Source organism: Balaenoptera physalus (assembly GCF_965194825.1).
Source record: "Balaenoptera physalus genome assembly, chromosome: 13".
Lineage (NCBI taxonomy): Eukaryota > Metazoa > Chordata > Mammalia > Artiodactyla > Balaenopteridae > Balaenoptera > Balaenoptera physalus.
Genome location: NC_138892.1, coordinates 867,829 through 890,385, shown reverse-complemented (window position 1 = coordinate 890,385; position 22,557 = coordinate 867,829). Strand labels below are relative to the sequence as shown.

Below are 22,557 nucleotides of genomic sequence, written 5' to 3'. Positions count from 1 at the left end.
AGTGCCCCACCCCCCAGCCCCAGCCACCTGGCAGGCAGCTGTGCATGGGTCCTGGAGCAGCTTGCACACAGCTTGCAGGAGCCAGAGCAGGGAGAGAAAGGACCCTGTCCTCCAGATATTGGGGATCTGTGCTCTGATAGCTCATCACTGCTTCTGATCTCACAGGTGCAGAGAAAGAGGCAGGCGCCATTGTTGTACCTCCCCCGCCCCCCCCCCGCATTGTTGCAAGACCCTCTGCCTCTAGTGTCTTCCAGGGGATTTAAAGGGCCAGAGTCCTTTTTTTAAGAAATTGTTTTTTTATTTATTTACTTTTGGCTGCGTTGGGTCTTCATTGTTGCGCACAGGCTTTCTCTAGTTGCGGCAAGTGGGGGCTACCCTTCGTTGCGGTGCGTGGGCTTCTTATCGCGGTGGCTTCTCTTTTTGTGGAGCACGGGCTCTAGGCACACAGGATTCAGTAGTTATGGCACATGGGCTCAGTAGTTGTGGCTCACGGGCTCTAGAGCACAGGCTCAGTAGTTGCGGTGCACGGGTTTAGTTGTTCTGTGGCATGTGGGAGGGATCTTCCCGGACCAGGGATCGAACCCGTGTCCCCTGCATTGGCAGGTGGATTCCCAACCACTGCACCACCAGGGAAGTCCCCAGAGCCCTTTTTTAATCCCCTGTATTTTTTGCTTTTCCCCTTTCAGGAGCCAGACATTAAAGACTAAGGACATATAAAAATAACTGCATATATGGGGAGAATTAGAATGTGACTACTTGTACCCAGGGAACAGCTCAGAGAACACTTAAGAAGACATTAACTTTACACCTCAGGCTGACCCTTGGCACAAAGACAATCAAAAACAAAACCTAGGGAGAGCACAAAGCCTAGGGAAGAGGAAGAATCTGATTTCCAGAGTCACCAAATTGTTAGATGAAAACGTCCAGTGCACAACAAAAAAATCACAAGGCATACAAAGAAACAGGAAAGTATGGTCAAAATACCTTTTACCCAAAGGAAAAAAAATAATTCAACAGTCTCCCCCTGAAAAAAGACCTGATGGTGGATATACTGGACAGAGACTTTAAAACAGCAGCCTTAAAGATGCTCAAAGAACTAAATAGGACATGGAGAAAGTCAAGAAAATAATGTATGAAAAATGTGGCAATATCAATAAAGGCATAGAAAACCTAAAAAACCAAAATGAAATTTGGAGCTGAAAAGTACAACTGAGATGGAAATTTCACTAGGAAGATTCAAAGGCAGATTTAAGCAGAATGAATAAAGAATCAGCAACTATGAATATAGTGCAATGGAAATCATCAAGTTTGAGAAACAGAAAAAAGATTGAAGAAAAGTGAACAGAGCTAAGGGATATGTGGGCACCACTAAGCAAGCCAACATACATACTGTGGGAGTCCCAGAGGAAGAAGTTATGGGTGGGGGCATAATATGTGAAGATATAATGGCCGATAACTTCCCAAATTTGATGAAAGACACAAATATAAACATCCAAGAAGCTCATGAACTTCAAGTAAGATGAACTCAAAAGAGACCCACACTGAGACACGTTATATAATCAAACTGTTGAAAGGCAGAGAATCTTGAAACCATCAAGAGAAGTGACTCACCACACACAAGGATCATCAATAAGACATTAGCAGATTTCTCACCAGAAACCTTGGAGCCCAGAAGACAATGGGCTGATATATTCAAAGTGCTAAATGAAAAAAAATTGTCGATCAGGAATTTTATATCTGGCTAAACTATCCTTCAAAAATGAGGGAGAGGGATTTCCCTGGCAGTCCAGTGGTTAAGACTCCACACTTCCACTGCAGGGGGCATGGGTTTGATCCCTGGTCTGGGAACTAAGATCCTGTATTCCACGTGACGCAGCCAAAAAAAAAAAAACGAGGGAGAAATTAAGACAATCCCAGATACACAAAAGCTGAGGGAGTTAGTGACCACTAGACCTGCCCTGCAAGAAATGCTCAAGGGAGCCCTGCAGGGGAGATGAAGGGACATCAGACAGTGACTCAAAGCCATGTGAAGAAATCAAGTGTTCAGAGAGGTAAATATATACGCAGCTACAAAACCTAGTATTATTGTGAAGATGCGTTGTAACTCCACTTTTGGTTTTTTTTTTCCCCATGTTTAAGAGACTAATAATACATTAAAAAAGAAAAAATATATATATATATATACATTCACACACATATATATATACTTCCAGTTTTGAGTTCTGCATGTAAGGAGCTTGGAAATTGCAACTCCAGCCTAACAAGTAAAAAGCAGAACAATCTGAAAAATCAAAAACTCTTCTTGGCGGACACAAGTCAAACCGTTGCCCCCAAGACTGGGGAGACAGGCAAATGCAGTCAATCATGGTTTACCAGAGTAGAGAGTCAGGAGTGCAACCTGGCCTGGGAAACCAGTTCTGGGGCAGAAAAACTTAAACTGCAGTTGATGGATTTCTGGAGGCTCAAAGTCGTCAGCAACCGCGAGAGTTAAAAGCTCCGGGGGACCCAGTCATGAGGGAGCCCACACAATACTGTGCGATTTACCCCTGGAGCGTGAGCAGGTTCCCAAGTAAGCATCAGAGCCGCGTCCCCTCCAGCTTTCTGCAGGGGCGGGAAGGAGCCATTTCCTAATGTGACAGAACACCCTGCTCCCCTTAACAAGGCTGCTCTCCAGGCAGGCTCGTTAACCAGAGCCTGACCTGCTGGGCTGTTATCAGAGCCTAACCGACCAGGGGAAGGGAAATGCCCAGCTCCAGCCTCCTCTGGGCAGCCTGCCCCAACCAAGGGGAGATAAAGGACTGAGAAGCACTTGTGAAGTTCACAGTCCAGAGGCACAGGCTCAGTAAAAGAACTGAGGCCCGATCACAGGACCGTAGAAGGCTTCCCCTCTCCCACACCTCACCTCCGCGTTATTAAGGCCTACTTATAGCAGTTCCTTTCACCCAGTACATCATGTCTGGCTGTCAGGAAAAAATTACAAGGCAAATTACACAATTAAAAGGCAAAAAAAAAACACAATTTGAAGAGATAGAGCAAGGTTCAGGACCAGATATGGCAGAGATGTTGGAATTGTCAGACTGGGAGTTTAAGCAACTATGATTAATATGCTAAGGGCTCTCATGGATAAAGTAGACAACACACAAGCAAAGATGGACAATGTGAGCAGAGAGTTGGAACTCCCAGGAAAGAGCTGAAAAGAAAAGCTTGAGATAAAAAAAACACTGTTACAGAAATGAAGCCTTTGATGGGCTTATTAGTAGACTGCACATGGCTGAGGAAAGAACCTCTGAGCTAGAGGATGTCTAAATAGAATCCTCGAAAAGCAAACAGCAGGGAGAACAAAGACTGGAAAAAACACTGTCCAAGATCTATGGGACAATTACATAAGGTGTAACTCGTATAACAGGAATATTGGAACGAAAGAGGAAGAAACAGAAGATTTAAAATAATGACTGACAAGTTCCCCACCTGAAATGTCAGACGCCAAAACAGGAAGCTCAGAGAACATCAAGCAGGATAAATGCCAATAAATAAATAAAACAAAAAATCTACACCTTTACATATCATTTTTAAACTAAAGGAGATCAAAGACAAATCAAAAACCTCAAAGAAACCGGCAGGGTTGAGGGGGGAATACCTTACCTACAAAATAACAAAGATAAGAATTACAACTGACTTCTCAGAAATCGTGCAAGCAAGAAGAAGGTGGACTGAAATATTTAAAGTGTTGAGAGAAAAACCCCACCAACTTAGAATTCTGTACCCTTTGAAATTATTCTTAAAAATGAAAGAGAAATAAAGACCTTCTCAGAAAAACAAAAGTCGAGGGAATTTGTGGCCAGTAGACTGCCTGGCAGGAAATGTTAAAGGAAGTTCTTTAGAGAGAAGGAAAATGATACAGGTCAGAAACTTGGATCTACATAAAATAAGGAAGAGCTCAAAGAAGCAATACATTAATTTTAAAATTCTTAATTGATCTAGGAATTGACAGTTTGTTCAAAATAATAATACCAGCAATGTATTCAATTCTGTATGCTTACACATGTATGAATATATATGAGTGTATATTATATATATGTATATATGTGTGTGTGTGTGTGTGTGTGTGTGTGTGTGTGTGTGTGTAGCTTCTATATAAGTGAAATGACTGCCAACAGTGATACAAGTGATCAGAGGGAGGAAATGTAAGTCTGCACATTACACAGGAAGTGGCATAGTATTGGCCTGGCCAAAAAGTTCATTCAGGTTTTTCCGTACATATCTTTGGCCAACCCAATAATTTGAAAATTGACTTGGATTAGCTGTAAATATATAATACACTGCAAACTCTAGGGCAACCACTAAGAAGAAAAAGTACAGAAGAAGTATAACCCATATGCTAAAAAGAAGAGAGAATGGAATCATATAAAATGCTCAATTAAAAGATCGTCAGAGTAGATTAAAAAAGCATGACCCAACTATATGTTGTCTACAAGAAATCCACGTCAAATATAAAGACCCATAGAGATTAAAGGTAAACGGATGGAGGAAAGTACACCATGACAACACTAGTCAGAAGGAAGCAGGAGTAGCCATATTTCAGACAGCAGACTTCCAAACAAGGAAAGTTATCAGAGATAAATAAGGGTATTGTATAATTATAAAGGGGTCAGTTCTCCAAGAAGACATAATGATCCTTAATGTGTATGTGCCTTAACAGGGTGTCAAACTATATGAGGCAAAAACTAATAGAGTTACAAAGAGAAATAGATGAATCACTATCATAATTGGAGACTTCAACAACCCTCTCTCAGAAATGGTCAGATCCAACAGACAGAAAATCAGTAAGGACAGAGTTGAATGAACTCAACAACACCATCAGTCAATTGGACATCTACAGACTACTTTGTCCAACGGCAATAGAATACACATAATCTCCAGCTTATATGGAACATTCACCAAGATACATCACATTCTTGCCATAAAGCATACCTTAACAGATCTAAAAGAATAAAATTCATACAATGTCAGCTCTCAGACCACAGTGGAATTAAACTAGAAATCAGTAACAGAAAGATAACTGGAAAATACATGGAGATTAAAAACATCACACTTCTAAATAACACATGGGTCAAAGAAGAGATTTCAAGAGAAATTTTAAAATAATTATAACTAAACGAAAAACACAACTTACCAAAACTTGTGGGATGCAGTGAAAGCCATGCTTAGAGGAGAATTTAATGCGTATATTACATTACAGCGTTCAATGCATATATTACAAAAGAAGAAAGATGTAAAATCAGTAATCTAAGTTTCCACCTTAAGGAACTAGAAGAAGTCCAACATAAGCAGAAGAAAAGAAATAATAAGAATCGGAGTGGAAATCAATTAATTTGAAAACAGGAAATGAATAGAGACTATCAATGAAACCAAAAGCTGGTTCTTTGAAAAGATTAATAAAATTGATAAGCTTATAGTCAGACTAAGAAAAAAAGAAATTATGCTAATTACTAATAACAGAAATGAAAGGAGTCATCGTGACATCCCATGGACATTAAAAATATAATAAAAGAATACTGTGAACAACTCTGTGAACACAAATTTGATAACCTTGATAAAATGGGCCAATTTCCTGAAAGACACAGCCAAAAGTCACACAAGAAGTAGACTATCTGAATAGGTCTATATCAATTAAAGAAATTGAATCAAGAATTAATAACCTTCCAAAACAGAAAGCACCAGGGCCAGATGAGTTCACTGGTGAATTCTATCAAACATTTAAGGAGAAATTATACGAATTCTCTACAACTTCTTTCAGAGGATAGAAGCAAAGGGAATACTTCCTAACTCTTTCTATGAGGCCAGTATTACCCTAATATCAAAACCAGACAAAAACATTACAAGAAAAGAAAACCGCAGGCCCACATCCCTTAAAGAAACTATAAAACTCCTTGAAGATAACATAGGAGAAAACTTAGATGACCTTGGGTGTGGTGATGACTTTTTAGATACAACATCAAAGGCACGATCCATGAAAGAATCAATAGCTAGACTTCCGTTAAAATTAGAAACTTCTGTTGACAATGTCAAGAGAATGAGAAGACAAGCCACAGACTGGGAGAAAACATTTGCAAAAGACACATCTGATAAAGGACTATCATTCAAAATATACGAAGAACTCTTAAAACTCAACAATAAGAAAACAAGCAACCTGACTAAACAAAGGGCTTAAAAAAGCAGGGAGACTGCTTCACCAAAGAAGACATATAGATGCCAAGTAATAATATGAAAAGATGCTCCTCATCATACGTCATCAGCAAAATGCAAATTAAAGCAAGACTCCACTACACACCTATGAGAATGGCCAAAATCCGGAACACTGACAACACCAAACGCTGACGAGGATGTGGAGCAACAGGAACTCTCACCGTTGCTGCTGAGAATGCAACACGGTGCAGCCACTTGGGACGACACTTTGGTGGAGTCTTACAAAACTAGGCATACTCTAACCATAAGATCCAGCAATCATGCTCCTCAGTATTTACCCAAAGGAGTTGGAAACTTACATTCACACAAAAACCTGCACACATGTTTACAGCAGCTTTATTCATAATTGCCAAAACTTAAAATGTGGAAGTTCAGTTTGTGACTTCAAATCTCAGAGACCAAGATGTACCTTTAATAAGGTACGTTTGGAAAAAGACACAATTAGGCCTACCCCTCACACTGCACACAATAGTAAACTCCAGGGACTTCCCTGGTGGTCCAGTGGCTAAGACTCCAGGCTCCCAATGCAGGGGGCCCAGGTTCAATCCCTGGTCAGGGAGCTAGATCCCACATGCCGCAACTAAGAGGTCACATGCCACGACTAAAGATCCCGCATGCCACAGCTAAAGATCCCGCATGCCGCAACTAAAGATCCTGTGTGCCATAACTAAGACTGGACGCAGCCAAATAAACAAATAAATAAATATTCTTTTTTTTTTTTTAAAGTAAACTCCAACTGGATCAGCAGGTCTACATGCAAAAATGAAAATATACAAGTACTGAAAGGAGTCAGAGCTGAGCTCCTGAGTGTGGGGAAGCTTCCCAACTAGGAGCAGGTAAAGAAAAGACTGATAAACATGAAAACATACAATTGACAAAAATTCTGCATGGGAAAAGGACTTCAGAAGCAGATTCAAAAGACAAATGACAAACGGGGAGAAATTATTTGTAATATATATTGGATATAAAGGGCAAGTACCCCTATTAATTGAATTTTTATAAAGTGAGGGAGAGATGACCAAAAATACAATGGAAAATGGACAAAAGCTACAAACAATTTACAAAGACAGATGGCCCTTAAACCTGTGAAGACATTCAGCTCCACTCATAGGAAATGAAGATTAAAACCATACTGAGATGCTACTGCTTACCCATCAGACTGGCAGATTGAAAAAGGTTAACATATTCTGTGGGCCCTGTGGAAATGGGAAATGGTACCGCCCTTGTGGAGGGGAATTTGGCAATACCTAGCAAAACTAACACGCATTTACCCTTGGCCTAGCATTCCCACTTCCAGGAATTTGCCCTAAAGATATACGTCAAACAATTTGAAAATACAAATGCATAAGGTTATTCTTTGTAGCATTATTTGAAGTTGCAAAATATGGGCAACCACCTAAATGCCCACATGCAGGAGATTGACTGAATACATTAGTGTACATCCATATAATGAAGTACTGTGGTTCCAAAAGATGAGAGAAATCCCTGTGACTAGATGGAGTGATTTCTAGATCTCCAGATGTGAAAAAAACAAAGAGCGTATGGAATGCCACTGCCTTTGGGGAAGAACGAAGGGGAATAAAGAATATGTGTATTTGCTGGTCTTTACAAAAAGAAACACATGAAGGATAAACCAGAAAACAATGCCATTCGCTACAAAAAACAGGGAGGAGTTATAGGAGGGAGGGAGCAACTTCCCTGAGCATGCCTTCAGGAAGAGTTCGGACGTCTAGAAGAGTGCGTGGTCACGTTCTACCAATTAAACAGGAGGGGGAATCGGATCCTAGGACTTAAAGCAAATGAAAAGTGAATCAAAAGAAAAACGTAACACACTGAGGTGGGTAATCCAAGGAATTTATAAATGCAGTATTGACAGTCGTGGGCAAGGGAGCAAAGTGCATGAATCCAGACGTCTTGTTTGTATGGCAAAGGGATCCCCAAACTATTTATCATCTTGAGCAATCACAGTTGACCCTTGAACAACACAGGTTCGAACTGCATGGTCCACTCATACGTGGATTTTTTTCAATGTACTGGAAAAGTTTTTGGAGACTTTCGACAGCTTCAAAAAACTCACAGATGAACCATGTAGCCTACAAATATTGAAAAAATTAAAAAGGTGTGTCATGAATGCATAAAACATATGTACATGTTAGTCTATTTTATCATTTACTACCATAAAACATACATGAATTTATGATATAAAGCTAAAATGTATCAAACCTGAGGCACAGGACTTCCCTGGTGGTGCAGTAATTAAGAATCCGCCTGCCAATGCAGGGGACATGGGTTCGATCCCTGGTCGAGGAAGATCCCATATGCTGCAGAGCAACTAAGCCCATGCACCACAACTACTGAGCCCTTGTGCCACAACTACTGAAGCCCGTGCGCCTAGAGCCTGTGCTCTGCAACAAGACAAGCCACTGCAATGAGAAGCCCACGCACTGCAACGAAGAGTAGCCCCTGCTCGCTGCAACTAGAGAAAGCCTGTGTGCAGCAATGAAGACCCAATGCAGCCAAAAATAAATAAATTTATTTAAAAAAAAAAAAAACCTGAGGCACACAACACACGGCTCCATTTGAAGTGCAGAGAAAGGAAGCAAACGTAAAGATGCCGTATGAAGTCCTCACTGCATGAATTAACTGTAGCACCTACAGTAATAATGCTGCAGCCACCCCTGCTGCTGCTTCCGGAGCGCGTGTTCCCCGCATCCACGTACAACGCCGTGTGCGCTCACCCCCTCCGGAGCAGGTGGTCTCTCCAGTAAACCGCAATCTCTTGTGGTTCTTGCGGATTTTTTCATTGTATTTAGTGCAACACCATGAATCTTCACCACCACCACCACAGGACCCACGAAGTGCCCTGGCAGTGCTGCAAGTGCTCCCAAGACGCAGAGAAAAGGCAAGACGTGAAGAGAAAAAGCTGAATGGCTTGTTGTGCATTGCGGAGTGAGGTCTGCAGCTGCGGCTGCCGCCACTTCAAGATGAATGTAGAAAAGAAAAGGAAATCCATGGAGCTGGCACTGCAGCTACACCAGCAGGCAGAAAACCTTGCATTTCTTGTGAAATACCTTTTTATTTTTATTTGAAAAAGCAGCTTTTATGCGGGTGCAGGATTGCCGTAAGAAAGGTGCACCTATATAGACTCTAATAATGATTCGAGAAAAAGCAAAGTCATCACACGACAACTTAAAGCGAAAGGGAGGGGAAGGTTGTAAAGCTGGAGAATTGAATGCCAGCAAAGGATAGTTTGATGATTTTAGAAAGAGGTTTGGCTTTTAAAATGTCAGGATAACGGGAGAGGCAGCGCAGACAAGTTCTCAGACGCTGTTAAGAAAATCACTGGAGAGAAAGGACATCTGCCTGAACAAGTTTTTAATACAGATGAAACTGCCCTATTCTGGGGAAAAATGCCACAAAGGACATTCCTCAGTAAGGAGAAGCGAGCAGCAGCATTTCAGGCAGGAAGGAACGGGCCGTCTCTATTATCCTGTACAAATGCAGTCGGGTTTCTGGCCAGGACTGCCCTCATCTGTAAAGCTGCTGACCCCCAGCCTTGCAGGGAGAAGATGAACAGCAGCTGCCAGTCTTTTGACTGGGCATCAAATGGGCCTGGGCAACCAGAACACTTTTTCTGGATTGGTTCCATCGATGCCTTGTCCCTGAATTCAGGAAGCACCTTGTCAGGAACGGGCTGCCTTTTACAGTTCTTTTGATACTGGGCAACGCGCCTGCCTGCCAAGAACCCCAAGAGTTCAACAGCGAAGGTGCTGAGGTGCTGAAGTGGCCTGCCTGCCCCCGGACGCAATGTCTCCAGTCAGTCTCTAGGCCAGGGGGCCACAGGACCTTTAAGGTTCATTACACACGACACTATATGGAAAGGACCATCAACGCTATGGAAGAGAACCCTGATACGGAGAACATCGTGAAAGTCTGAGAGTCTGGGAGGATCATACCATTGAGGATGCCATCGTTGTTATTAAAAAAAAAAAAAGCCGTGAGAGCCGTCAAGCCCAAAACAATACATTCCTGCTGGAGAAAACTGTCCAGATGCTGTGCATGACTTCACAGGATTTACGAGAGACTCAGTCAAGGAAATCATGGGGGACTTCCCTGGTGGCACAGTGGTTAAGAATCCGCCTGCCAATGCAGGGGACATGGGTTCGAGCCCTGGTCCAGGAAGATCCCACATGCCGCGGAGCAGCTAAGCCCGTGCGCCACAACTACTGAGCCTGCGCTCTAGAGCCCGCGAGCCACAACTACTGAGCCCACGTGCCACAACTACTGAAGCCCACACGCCTAGAGCCCGTGCCCCGCAATGAGAAGCCCACGCACCGCAACTAGAGAAACCCCGCGTACAGCAACAAAGACCCAACACAGCCAAAAATAAATAAATAAATAAAAATAAATCAAGGAAATCATGAGACTGTGGGTTTGGCAAATAAAGTGCAGGGGGCGGTGAACGGTTCTGAGATATGGGTCTTCAAGAAACTCAAGGACTGAGACTTCCCTGGTGGTCCAGTGGTTAGGACTCCGAGCTTCCACTGCAAGGGGCCTGGGTTTGATGCCTGGTTGGGGAGCTAAGATTCCACAAGCCACGTGGCGCAGTCTAAAAAAAAAAAAAAAAAAAAATTCCAGGGCTACTAGGCAGCACACCAGAGGAACCCACAGAAGACGACCTGATGGAGATAGATGAGGGCTCCTGAGCCAGAGGCAGACGATGAGACAGGCGCAGAAGCAGCAGCGCCGGGAAACAAACTGACATCAGACAGCCTGGCAGAATGGTTCTAATGAGTCAACACGACTTTTGACTTGTTTTACAAAATGCATCCTTCCATGATACGGGCACTGAAGCTAAAGCAAACGGTGGAAGGATTGGTTGTATATAGAAACACTTTAGAGAAATGAGAAAGCAAAAAAGTCGGGCAGAGATTATGATGTATTTCTGCCAAGTTCACCAAGTGCACCAGCCTCCCCTGCTTCCACCCCCCCCACCTCTGCCGCCTGAGACAGCAAGACCTACCCCTCCTCTTCCTCCTCCTCCTCAGTCTCCTCAGCGTGAGGACGAGGAGGATGGAGACCTTTGTGACGACCCACCTCCACCTAACGAACAGTAAACAATCATCATGCTGCGGTTAAGAGACCTCTCTGCTGTGTGTCTCGATGTGAAAAACTAACAGCTGTACACCCTGTAAAAGACTTATATTGGACAGTCCATCCTCACATAGGCATAAGCTGAGTGATACTAAGTATAAAATTAACAACGTGGTTTTGTTTTATAACTTTGCTTTCAAAGAATCAGGTACAGTCTCCCTCCCTCCCTGACTTGTAATTGGAGAAACCGTGTAACAGTCTATCATCATAGGTTTTTTGTTTTTAATGTAACAATGTTCCCAATGCTGTATGATGAATATGACTGCAATACTATATGCCATAAAAATTTTATGACGTTCCATCCATTAGTGTATAGGCTGGGCTACCTGGACGTGATCGTATCGATCACACTAGGCAACCATAAAGCAATCATGTTGCTGCTGCTTCATTATCAATGCATATATCATTGTACCTGTAAATAAATGTGAATTTCTTTTTCACATTATCTTTTCATTATTGATGTCTAGTATTAGTTATATGTGTAACATCTACAGCCTTTCGTATGGTCTAAGACAATAATGATGTAGGTACTGACAGACTATTCATCTTGGAAACAGATGACGAAAACTCATGATGTTGATAAATACAGTACTGTAAGTATTTTTATGATTTTTTTTTTTTTTTTTTTGGCCCACCGTGCAGCTTGCAGGATCTTAGTTACCCGATCAGGGATCGAACCCGGGCCCCCAGCAGTGGAAGCACAGAGTCCTAACCACTGGACCTCCAGGGAATTCCCTATGATTTTTTTAAGTTTTTTACTGAATTTGTTACAATATCGATTGTTTTATGTTTTTGGTTTTTTGGCTGCGAGGCATGTGGGATCTCAGCTCCCTGACCAGGGATCGAACCCGCACCCCCTGCATTGGAAGGCAAAGTCTTAACCACTGGACCCCCAGGGAAGCCCCCCTATGATTTTCTTAATTAACATTTTCTTTTCTGTAGCTTACATAATTGAAAGAATACAGTATCTGACATGTAACATACAAGACGTGTCATGGACCGTTCATGTTATGGGTAAGTCTTCCACTCAACAGGAGCTATTAGTAATTAAGCCTTGGGGGGGGTCGAAGGTTATGTGCAGATTTCCGACTGTGTGGGGGTCGGTGTCCCTTGACACAGGTCAAACGTACGTTGACGTTGTCGGGGTTGGATTCTCACTGCGGGGACAGGACATGCAGACGTGGAACGAGGGAGGCAAACGGACGCCACAGAGGTGGGGTGGAGCTGGAGGTGTCGGCATGCTGCTGTGACCTCTCACACCTGTGCACGCGCACAAGCGTGTGCACAACGCGCGCCTGTCCTCCCTCTCTCCGCAGAAAGGGCCTGGAAACACGGGCATCCTGATAGCAACGAGCACGCTTTGCACCCAGATCTCGGTCTCTGAAACCAGTCCCTGCCCAAAGGAGCCTGGCCCTCCGAACGGCCGACTCCAGGGTGGAGACAGAGAGGCCCGAGGAGCCTGGGGCGCACTCCTTGTGCCAGCAAGCAGGGAAGTGCTCAAAGCCTTAACGACGGGGCACGCAGCCGGGACCGCACGGCTTGACAGGCCCCCCGGGGGAATCTGCAGTTTGAACACCAAGGCAACTGACAGGGCAGCTCACGGCCCATCGAGGTCCAGCAGCAGTCCACGTGTGCAGGCTGACGACTGGGGGCCACATCTAAACACTGAGAACTGCCGATGACAGGTAAGTAACAAACGCTCACAAGAAACAGGCAACAGGGGAAGGTGGGCGCCCGCTGAGCGGCGGGCGGCCGCAGCAGGAATCACCAGGGGGCGCCGTGTCGGCGAGGTTTGGGGAGGGGCCCGTACAGCCTGCTTGTCAGCTTCAGTGGAAAAAACAGTAACTACAGGTCAGGAAGCGCCACCTCCTTCCGAGGCACTGAGGCACTCGGGCTGGAGGCCAGGCGTAGGCAACTGCCTCTGGAATGGCTCAGGAAAGACTGCCTGTCTCTACGCACACGTGTGTAGCGTGTGTGCATGTGTGCATGTGCATGGTGTGTGTGCACACGGGCAAAGCACACTCAGTTCCCTGCATCGTCTTCAGTGCCTGGTGAAGTCAGACACGTGCCAGGAACTCAGTAAACACTGTTCAGCAAAGTGGGAAAGTGCCCAAATCACTTAAACAAAACCCAGGTGGAGGCAGTCTCTGGAAGCATCACCCGAGATCGACAGTAAGAAGACATTTACAATTTGAGTCTCACTCTTTTGAACGCGTTTATCTCCTAAAGCCTCATCTGAAATGGAAACGGCCGCCTGTGACCACAAACAAGGCCCCGCCCCGAGCGCTGGGTGCTGGTGGGGACGAGTCCAGCACGTGCCGAGTCTCTGCGGTTACGCTGCCCCAGGGGGACGCCCTTTCAGGGCCCGAGAGGCCACAGCCTGCTGCCCAAAAGCAGCTCCGCGGGCAAGACCCACGTCCTGCAGCCGTGACAGCCCTCGGCCTGGACGGCAAACAGCATCCCACCCACCGTCACCCCGCAGGGGTGCCGGGGCCCTCGTCCTCACAAGCGGTGGGCGGCGTGGGCGTGGCTGCCCCGGCTGCGGACGCGCCCCCGTGAGGGCGAACCCCTGGTCCTCTGCGCGTTTCCCGTCTCGTCCCGTCGGTCGGAACGCCGACGTTCCTGGAGGGCCTCTGGCTCCTCCTCAGGAAGGCCCGAGCAGCCTCTCCAGAAGCACCAGCTTGGTCTGCAGGTTCACGTCAAAGGGGGGCAGCCTGGTGAGGTTCAGGCTCAGGCCGGCGGTGCCGGGGACGCTGGCCAGCACCTGGTGCGTGTCCCGGTAGGGGGCCAGCAGCCCGGGGACAGCCTCCACCAGGAGGTGCGTGTAGGCCAGCATGCGCTCGGAGCCGGGCCGCACGTCCTCCCTCTTCTCGTACCTGCGAACGAGAGCAAGGCTGTGTGCCGGGGGTCCGTGGCGGCCCCGGGAGCCCGTGCACGAGACGAGGACGTACCTCCAGGCGCTGTTGACTTCCAAAAACCGGGACACACCTGTCTGGGCAGCGGCCACGTCGATGTGCACCACGACATCTGCGGAAACCGCGTCTGCTCGGTTAGCGCCGCGAACCCGGCACCTCTGGCCAGAGCCGCAGCCGGCAGCGGGGGGCCGAGCGCCTACCTGTGCGGGGGGGCACCAGCTCGTGCAGCCTCTGCATCGCCACGCCGCCAGGGTAGTTGAAGTGGGACACGTACGAGCCTGTGGCCGAGTATGCGGCGTTCACCACGAGGTGTCCTATCACGAGGAGGGACCCCACTTTATACAGCCAGGACTTCTTATAATTATTCAGCCTGTAAAAGAGCAGTGCACCTTGCGGAAAGGCAATGGCAGCAGCAGAGCAGAACCTATCGTTGGGAGCAGAAACCCACTGCCCGCTGTCGCTGAGCGAGAGTTAGCACCAAGCAGGCAGACGTGACATTGTCTCTCTGAAATTCCACCCAGATGCCAATTTAAAACTTGTATTACATTTTCAAGCATCCCACGTCATTACTTGGGTCAGAGCGTAGCCTCCGGGCCAAATACCGCGCTGCCTGTGTGTAAGTGAAGCGGACGGGATAAGGCCGCTGTCGCAGTGCGCGGGCAGGACCGCGAAGCCCACGGAGCGAGGCACTCACCGTCTGTCCTTTACAGGCCAGATGCTGGCCCGGTGCACTCGGGCTGGACCCTTGACCAAAGCCTGGCCAGGCGCCCAGTTAATAAACACGTCGGTTTACCCTAAGCACCGTCCCCTTGTGAACCGGTAAGCCGCCCCAGGGGAGCCCAGGCAGCAGCGTCTCGGCGGTGGCACTCACACACGGGCGCAGCCCCTGGCGGCCACGACGTTGAGCAGGGGGAAGGCGTAGATGATGAAGCGCAGCTCCTTGTGCGGGAGAAGCGAGTACAGAGCCACGAAGCCCAGCGCCGGCAGGAGCAGCGCCAGGGCCCTTCTGTCCGCGGCGCCCAGAGGCACAAAGAGCAGGCTGCAGCCCAGGCCGCGAGGCAGGGCCGAGTAGAAGTACCAGAGCAGCGGCGAGGTCTGCGGCAGGGGGGTTAAGGAGGCCACACGCCAGCCACAGCTGCCCGTCCCCGGGCCGGGCTCAGGCGGGAGCCAGGAGCGTGCGGGAGACACAGCCCTGACGGCGCCCCTGCCTGCAGCACCTGGGACCCCCGCGCCTCGGGCCACGGCGTGACCCCTTCACACGCGGACAGAGGCCGGGACTCGGGTGCCGGTGCCAGAGCCAGGCCGCGGATGGCAAGTGGGGCTGCGCCGAGTTCTTTAACTTTTCCCTCCGTTTTTCACTGTAAAAACAGACTGTTCCAGGGTGATGGGACCACTGGGGACTCAGTATTCTATTTGCTGTGTTTAACTACTCCAGGATAAAATGTGAAAAGAAAGCAGATCATCACGAGGACAAAGGAGACGCTTCGGCTACAGACACCGGCTGGCGGCCACTGGACCAGGGGAGGCCCAGACTGCGGGGAAGAAGGCGCCAGTGCTGGTGCTGCAGCAGCCGCCATGCTCCATCAGGTGCGGACACAGGAGGAGAGTGGCTCATCGCGCAGCCCCGCCCCGTGGGCCACTGTGCAGACACTGGAAGGATACACCCCAGTTGGAACTTTTGTTCAGGACGGTGTTGTACCAGAGCACCTTTCCTTCTGGCCACACGAGGTAGCGCCAAAAATAGGAGTCCACGGCCACAGTCAGTCCTAAGAAAAGAAGACCTCAGGAAAGAACACGGCCACCTGGGAAGCTCGGATCTCGACGCAGCTGGCTGAACAGCAGCCACGGAGTCCTGGTCACAGGTAGATGTTCCCGAGACGCAGCCCCGTCAGCACAGAAACCAGGAGCCACCAGCAGCTTCATGTAAAGGAGCTGAGGCGTCGGGACCTACCCCCCGAACGAGCCTCTTCACGCAGGTCCCTCGTGGCCGCCCAGCCTGGCTGAGACGCACGAGGAGAAGAGCCCCTGATGGAGGCCCCGGGCAGCAGGGGGTGGGGGCCCTCGTGGGGGACCCTTGGGCAGAGCAGCCAGGGACCTGCACCAAGACGTTTTACCACCACTGACGGTGAAGGTAATTCCATTTAACGAAAAACAAAAACAAGAAAACCTCCCGAGTTTCGTCTGCATGAAACAAGGCAAGGAAAGCACAGGCCCCAGACCGCGTGGCCGCGGTGACCCGACTCACCTAAGCAGAGGATCCCGGCCGGCGCGGCGCAGCGCAGGGCCCTGGCCACCGAGACCTTCCGCAGGCAGAGCGGCGGCAGCAGCGCCAGGCCCAGGAGCAGGCTCAGCTCGGCTCTGAAGACCAGAACGGCGAAGGCCGAGAGCCGGATGAAGCGCGACCACCTCTGCCGCAGCCAGGCTGCGAGGGCTGCCAGGACTGCAAGGCACAGGCCGGGAGGTGGGCCGCTTGTGCTCTCCTCGGGAAAGCCGCCCAGAGCCCTCCAGCAGCCAGCCAGCGCCTCTCAGAGCCAGACCTGCCAACGCGGGCCCAGGGCTGCACCGCGACAGCCCCCCGCCCGGCCCGCGTCCTGCGCCGTGGCGCAGCCCGAGCCACTTCCGCAGGCCAGGCGGCCCCGGACGGCCCCGGACGGCGCTGGACGGTGCTGGACGCCGGCGCCCACGCGGCTTCCCGCCTCCTCCGCAGCCTCGCACTCGCACGTCCAGCGCCAACCTCGGCCGCCCCCTCCCCGTCTCCCGCCGGCCGCCTCTCCCGCCCGGTCCCTCCGAGGTCCCTGCTCCCCGCACTTGGCCCCCCGAGGCTCCCGGAACGTCCCCACCAGGCCTGCACGCGGCTTCCTCTCCTCCCAGCTCCGCGGACCAGCTCCAGCTCCGGTCCTGCTCAAGAGAAGCCGAGCCCTGGAAGCCGGGCCTCAGTCCAGCACCGAGGACAGGGCCCTGCTCCCCTCGCAGGGTTTCTGAGACGCCCGGTGGGGAGCAGCCTTCGATGGGCAGACACGTCGGAGGGAACCCCCCGGGCAGGCCGGCCGGGCGGCTACATACCCACAGGCAGGGCCAGCACGTTGGGGAGCGTCCGCGTGCAGTAGAACATCAGGTGGAACTGCGAGGCCGTCACGCAGCAGAACAGGGTGGCCACCGTGGCCCCAAACTGCCGCCTCACTTCTTTTTGTAAAGTCCAGAGTCCAAAGATCACGCTGAGTCCAAGGACGGCCCTGACTGAACAGAGAGGGCGCCATGTGTGCGACAGCGGCGGGGCGGGGCCCTTAGCGACCACGGGGTCTCGAAAGGGCCCTGAGGGAGGGGAGCTGCCTTCGGTGCTAAGAACGGGCTGGGGGTACACGGCAGAACAGTACTCGGCCACAGCGGAGGAAACCACGCCACGGCAGCAACGCGCAGGAACCCAGGGGTGATCACACTAAGTGAAGTCAGACAGAGGAGGACAAGTATCGTACGTTATCACTTACGTGTGGAATCCAAAATATGACACAAAGGAACCTACATACAAAACGGAAACAGACCCCCAGACACGGAGAATAAACTTACGGTTACCAAAGGGGAAGGAGGAGAGGGATACATTAGGAGTTTGGGATCGACAGATACACGCTACTGTATATAAGATAGATAATTAACAAAGATACACTGTATAACACAGGGAACTATCTTCAGTATCTTATAATAAGCTATAACGAAAACAATCCGAAAAATATACATATAACTGAATCACTTTGCTGTACATCTGATACAATGCCATATTGTGAACCAACTATACTTCAATTAAAAAAATAGGGGGCTTCCCTGGTGGCGCAGTGGTTGAGAGTCTGCCTGCCAATGCGAGGGACACGGGTTCGAGCCCTGGTCTGGGAAGATCCCACATGCCGCGGAGCAACTGGGCCCGTGTGTCACAACTACTGAGCCTGCGCGTCTGGAGCCTGTGCTCCGCAACAAGAGAGGCGGCGATAGTGAGAGGCCCGTGCACCGCGATGAAGAGTGGCCCCCGCTTGCCGCAACTAGAGAAAGCCCTCGCACAGAAACAAAGACCCAACACAGCCAAAAATAAATAAATAAATTTATATAAAAAAAAAAAGACAGGTAAAACAAATGGAACTAAAATACATTAATTTAAAGTGACAGTATATTTTTTACTGAAACTAGCGTTAGGTGAATTTGTTCATTTTGTGCTTCACTCGCTATTAACTGAATTCTTTTAATTTTGAGTGTGGTGGGCCACATTTCGTGTCCTGTCACATCGTTTATTAAACACTATTGAAACTGTCAAAAAAATGGGCGGGCCATGGAAGACGGACAGCCTAGACCCTGGCCGCCCCACCCTGAAGCTGCACCGTGCCTGGCGGCCCCGAGGCAGGGGCCCACGGCACGCAGCCGCTGGGCAGGGCAGAGCATCAGGACGGCAGCCCGGCACTGACCCCAGCGGCCCCGCCACCTGGCCGATACCTCCAGGGCCGCGTTTACCAAGGACCTGATGCGCAGACGTGGCCCCCAACTCTCCCGTCCAAGGCTTCCTGGCCCCCCCACGTGACCACAACAGCCTGGAGCGAGTGGATTTCCGTTTCCTCATCTGCCCTTTCAAGAAGCGGAACTGCTTCTTCCCCAGGAATGTGCGATTTTTAAAGCTCTCCATACAGGCCGGAGCAACCAGCCGTGAGATGGGTTTGACTGAGCTGGGAAACGTACTGCTTCTGCCCGGGGGACGGGGCTCGGCCCCCACTGCAGTCACGAGGGCACAGCCCGGCGGGGCTGACGCTGTCCCCGCTGAGTCCCTCTGCTGAGTGGCCGAGATTCCAACAGGTGGACCCTCCTGCACGAGGGACCCTCCACCTGGGTGACTGAGACCCTCTGACCACACTGCAGTTCTCCACCCCATCCCCGTTTGAAGACCCCCTTACCTACTAGCTGAGAATAGAACTTGGACGCTTCCAAGAGCGAAAGCACGTAAACGGCGGGGCTGGAGAGCGCCGCGATCACCAGCGGCCCGAGGAACGTCCTGGGGACCACGCCAGGGAACTCGAGATGGTCAAACTGCAGGGAGAAGGGCAGGTCAGCAGAGGCCCCAGGAAGCGGAGGTCGATGCACGGCTCAGGCGGGAGCTCACCTTCTCCACATCCAGCCGGTGGTAGAGCAGGTCGTGGACGGCCTGCAGGTTGAAGCTCTCCTCCACTTTGGTGTAGGGGCAGGCGACCAGGTGGACGGCGGCTACCACCACCAGCAGCCCCAGGAGCCAGCGCTGCTTGCCCAGGCCCGACGGCCTCTTCCCGGCCATTCTGCACGTCAGCCTCACAGACCTTCATCCACCGCCGGCACCGCCACTCGAATCGTTTTGAGAGAATGGAGACGCAGGTCCCTGAGCTTCAAATCTCACGCTCGAGTTAACACCTGGGAAATGTGTTTGAAGGGTAATGGGAATCCTTTGAACTGCTGCAGCTTCTGTAATCCGAAAACACATCAAAATAGAACGTTGAAAGAAAAATCATGCTAGAGAAGCTTTCCTACTTTAACCAGCCTTCTTACGCTTTAAGCTGTGCGAATACTTTTCCAGGAAGAAAGACCTGAGTTGCAGAACCCGAGTTTAGTCCACTGTGCAGCCGGGACCTGGGCCAGCCCGGCGCTGGAGGGCAGCAGGACGACCCCCGTGCTCGAGAAGCTGAAATCTGGCCGGAGAGTTAGGAACAAGCTGGGCTCGGCCCCCACGGTACTGGCCGAGGGAGATGGGCCGGAAGACTGTGAAGTAGGAGGGCGGGAGGGGTGCGCCTGGAGAACTGCAGAGGGACAGCCACGAGAGGACAGGAGGTGAGGCGCAGGGCTCGGGGCGCCAGCGAAGCCCTGCACCCCAAGGATGGTGAGACAGGGCCGCGGACACCCACCCGCTGTGTTCTGAGCCTCTTGGAGCCCCGGGGAGCACCACGCTGGTCGATAGCACAGACACGTGGGCGGCAGAAAGCAAGAGTGTGTTCCTGGGGGGCGGGGATGCAGACAGATGTGCCTGCGACGGACCACCCAAACACCAACAGGACTTTGGGGGGCACCCCATGGCACGAAGCTTCCTGGGAAAACCATGGAAGTGTCTGGGGCAGTTCCTACTCGTGGAAGACCTCTGTCTTTCAATCTGGCGAGGGAAGGAAGATGGCAAGTTCTTCCTGTTTCTGGCTTGTCTGAAAACAGGTTTGCTTTTATTTGATCAAAACCAGAAGGGCAAGAAGTGAAAGGAGAGAACCACGGTGCTTACTGTTTGTTAAAACTACTTTTTGGTTCGAGGGAGAGGTATGAAGTCTGTACTCTCCTAGGATAGCAAGTGGGGAATCAACACCTGAGGGGGAACAGGAATCCTGTTTGATATGGTGGTGGTGGTGAGGTGAGGGAAGTAAGGGGGTCAAAAGGGCTCCAATAATTAAGAATTACCAAAATAACATGCAGTTCCCAGGGAAGTAACAGAACTTTTCCCTTACCAAACGTAAGGGCGGGATCCTTCTGTCCCCCGCTCCCCACTGTAACCTCAGCAAGGATGGACTCCGGTCATCACAGGGGGCATCTGTCTCCCCTGCTGCGCTCACAGCCTGAGGGCAGGGCTGACTCACTGCTGTATCAGCACAGCCTGGCGCATGGCAGGTGCTCAACAAACTACTTGAAGAAGAAATTCATAAAAGCTAAGCGTGGGGGGCTTCCCTGGTAGCTCAGTGGTTAAGGATCTGCCTGCCAATGCAGGGGACATGGGTTTGAGCCCTGGTCCGGGAAGATCCCACATGCTGCAAAGACCCAACGCAGCCAAAAAAAAAAATTAAAAAAAAAAAAAAAAAACTAAGCGTGGATCTCATCACACCAGTTTACATTTTCATTAAAGAAACGTTAACGCTTTAATTTCCAGTGAAGCCGAAGAGACCACGGAACGTTCATATACTACTCTCTGTTCCTCTTACTGTTCGAGGGGAAAAAGAGTCTACAGAACTAGGAAGCATCTCTAAGGCCGGGCGGGTGGAGCAGCTGCGCAGGTGCTCCGTGGCAGGAACCTGACTCGGGCTCACAGCTGTCCCAGGCCAGTCCCTGCACACCCCACTCCACACCTCTGCCCAGAGGAGGTTCCCCTGCGGGAAGATCTAGACTCTGTTATTTCACAAGCTGTGGGGTGAAAAGGCACCTGCCAAACCCCGCTCCGGGCCCCAGGAGCTTCTCATCCAGGTAAGAGTGTGCTCTGTGCTGACGACCAAGGGCAGAAACCAACTGGCAAAGCAGCTTATTTTGGAAGGCGCTGGCGGCACCCTGCATGCCCAGCCGGACCACGAGGAGACAAACAGGACATACGCAAGTACAGAAACCACGGTCAACCCCCCACCGGGACGCCCCACCGGGCCCGAGACGGTGAGCAGACGCACCTGCACTGGTCCACACCCGCTTGCAGCTGTTCGGGTTGTTAATCTGACGCACCCACAGGCTAAAACAGGCCACGACTTTAAAACATGTCGTTTATAGGATGGTCACCCCTCAGATTAGGTGCAAAGGCCTTCTTGTCCCCGCCTATTCGGATTCTAAGGTCTCTACTGAAACTGGTCAAGTCAGATGTTCACGTTATTAATCCCTGGCTGGAAACACAAAGGAACTGGTACAAATTCGGCCAGAGAAAACTCTGTATCGTTTGTACTGCTTCCTTCTGGCAGTTCTGTCCTACTAGAAACCAGGTAATGCCCACCTTCGTTCTTCCTAACGTAAGCCACGGGTTCCAGTGCCAATGGCCTCGGGCACGTGGGGAAATGCAGATGTCTGGAAGCCCAGAAACACTCATCAGGCCCCAGGTGAGGAGCCCCAACCCTAGGTTAGGAGACTGCCCCAGGTGAGGAGCCCACCGCCGGGTGAGGAGCTTGGCCCTCAAGTGAGGAGCCCAGCGGTCGTCCTGCGTGGACACGCCCGGTGAGGCCCAAGGAGCACCGCGACAGCGCCGGCCCGGGGTCCCCGCAGCCCGTCCCGAGAGCCCCAGCCGCGCGCGCTGACCTCGCCAGTCCACGGCGCGGTCCCTCGAAGCGCGTCCGCCTGGGCTACCCTCAGCCGGAAGTCGAGCGGCGGAAACCGAGAATAGAGGCGACGCCCTTGCCCGAACCTAACATGGCCACTAAACCCCGGCTGCCGTGGCGGCGGGCGCCCTCTCTGCCCGGAGTAAAGATGGCCGCAGCGGGCGGTGCAGGCGAGAGGCCGGCGCGAGGGGCGGGCTCGGATCTCC

General features: G+C 50.4%; 1 protein-coding gene across 6 annotated transcripts; it reads right to left on the bottom strand.

Moving 5' to 3' along the window:
- Positions 1 to 13,604: 13,604 nt before the first annotated feature.
- On the bottom strand, positions 13,605 to 22,457 carry ALG12 (ALG12 alpha-1,6-mannosyltransferase). Of its 6 annotated transcripts, XM_082421607.1 has the most exons (12): positions 22,332 to 22,417; positions 21,715 to 21,793; positions 20,798 to 20,969; positions 19,447 to 19,778; positions 19,241 to 19,373; positions 17,379 to 17,552; positions 16,561 to 16,755; positions 15,978 to 16,081; positions 15,187 to 15,410; positions 14,516 to 14,685; positions 14,352 to 14,427; positions 13,605 to 14,276 (listed from the first exon to the last, which is right to left on the bottom strand). In XM_082421607.1, the coding sequence occupies exons 4-12, from the start codon at positions 19,612 to 19,614 to the stop codon at positions 14,045 to 14,047; spliced, it is 1,476 nt and encodes a 491-aa protein (XP_082277733.1). In that variant the 5' UTR covers positions 19,615 to 19,778; positions 20,798 to 20,969; positions 21,715 to 21,793; positions 22,332 to 22,417; the 3' UTR covers positions 13,605 to 14,044. The 6 variants fall into 6 exon arrangements, with proteins under 6 accessions (XP_082277733.1, XP_082277735.1, XP_082277736.1 ...); XM_082421609.1 differs by lacking the exon at positions 20,798 to 20,969 and having other exon boundaries at positions 21,719 to 21,793; XM_082421610.1 differs by lacking the exons at positions 20,798 to 20,969; positions 21,715 to 21,793 and having other exon boundaries at positions 19,447 to 19,727; positions 22,332 to 22,457.
- Between the last annotated feature and the right edge of the window lie 100 nt (positions 22,458 to 22,557).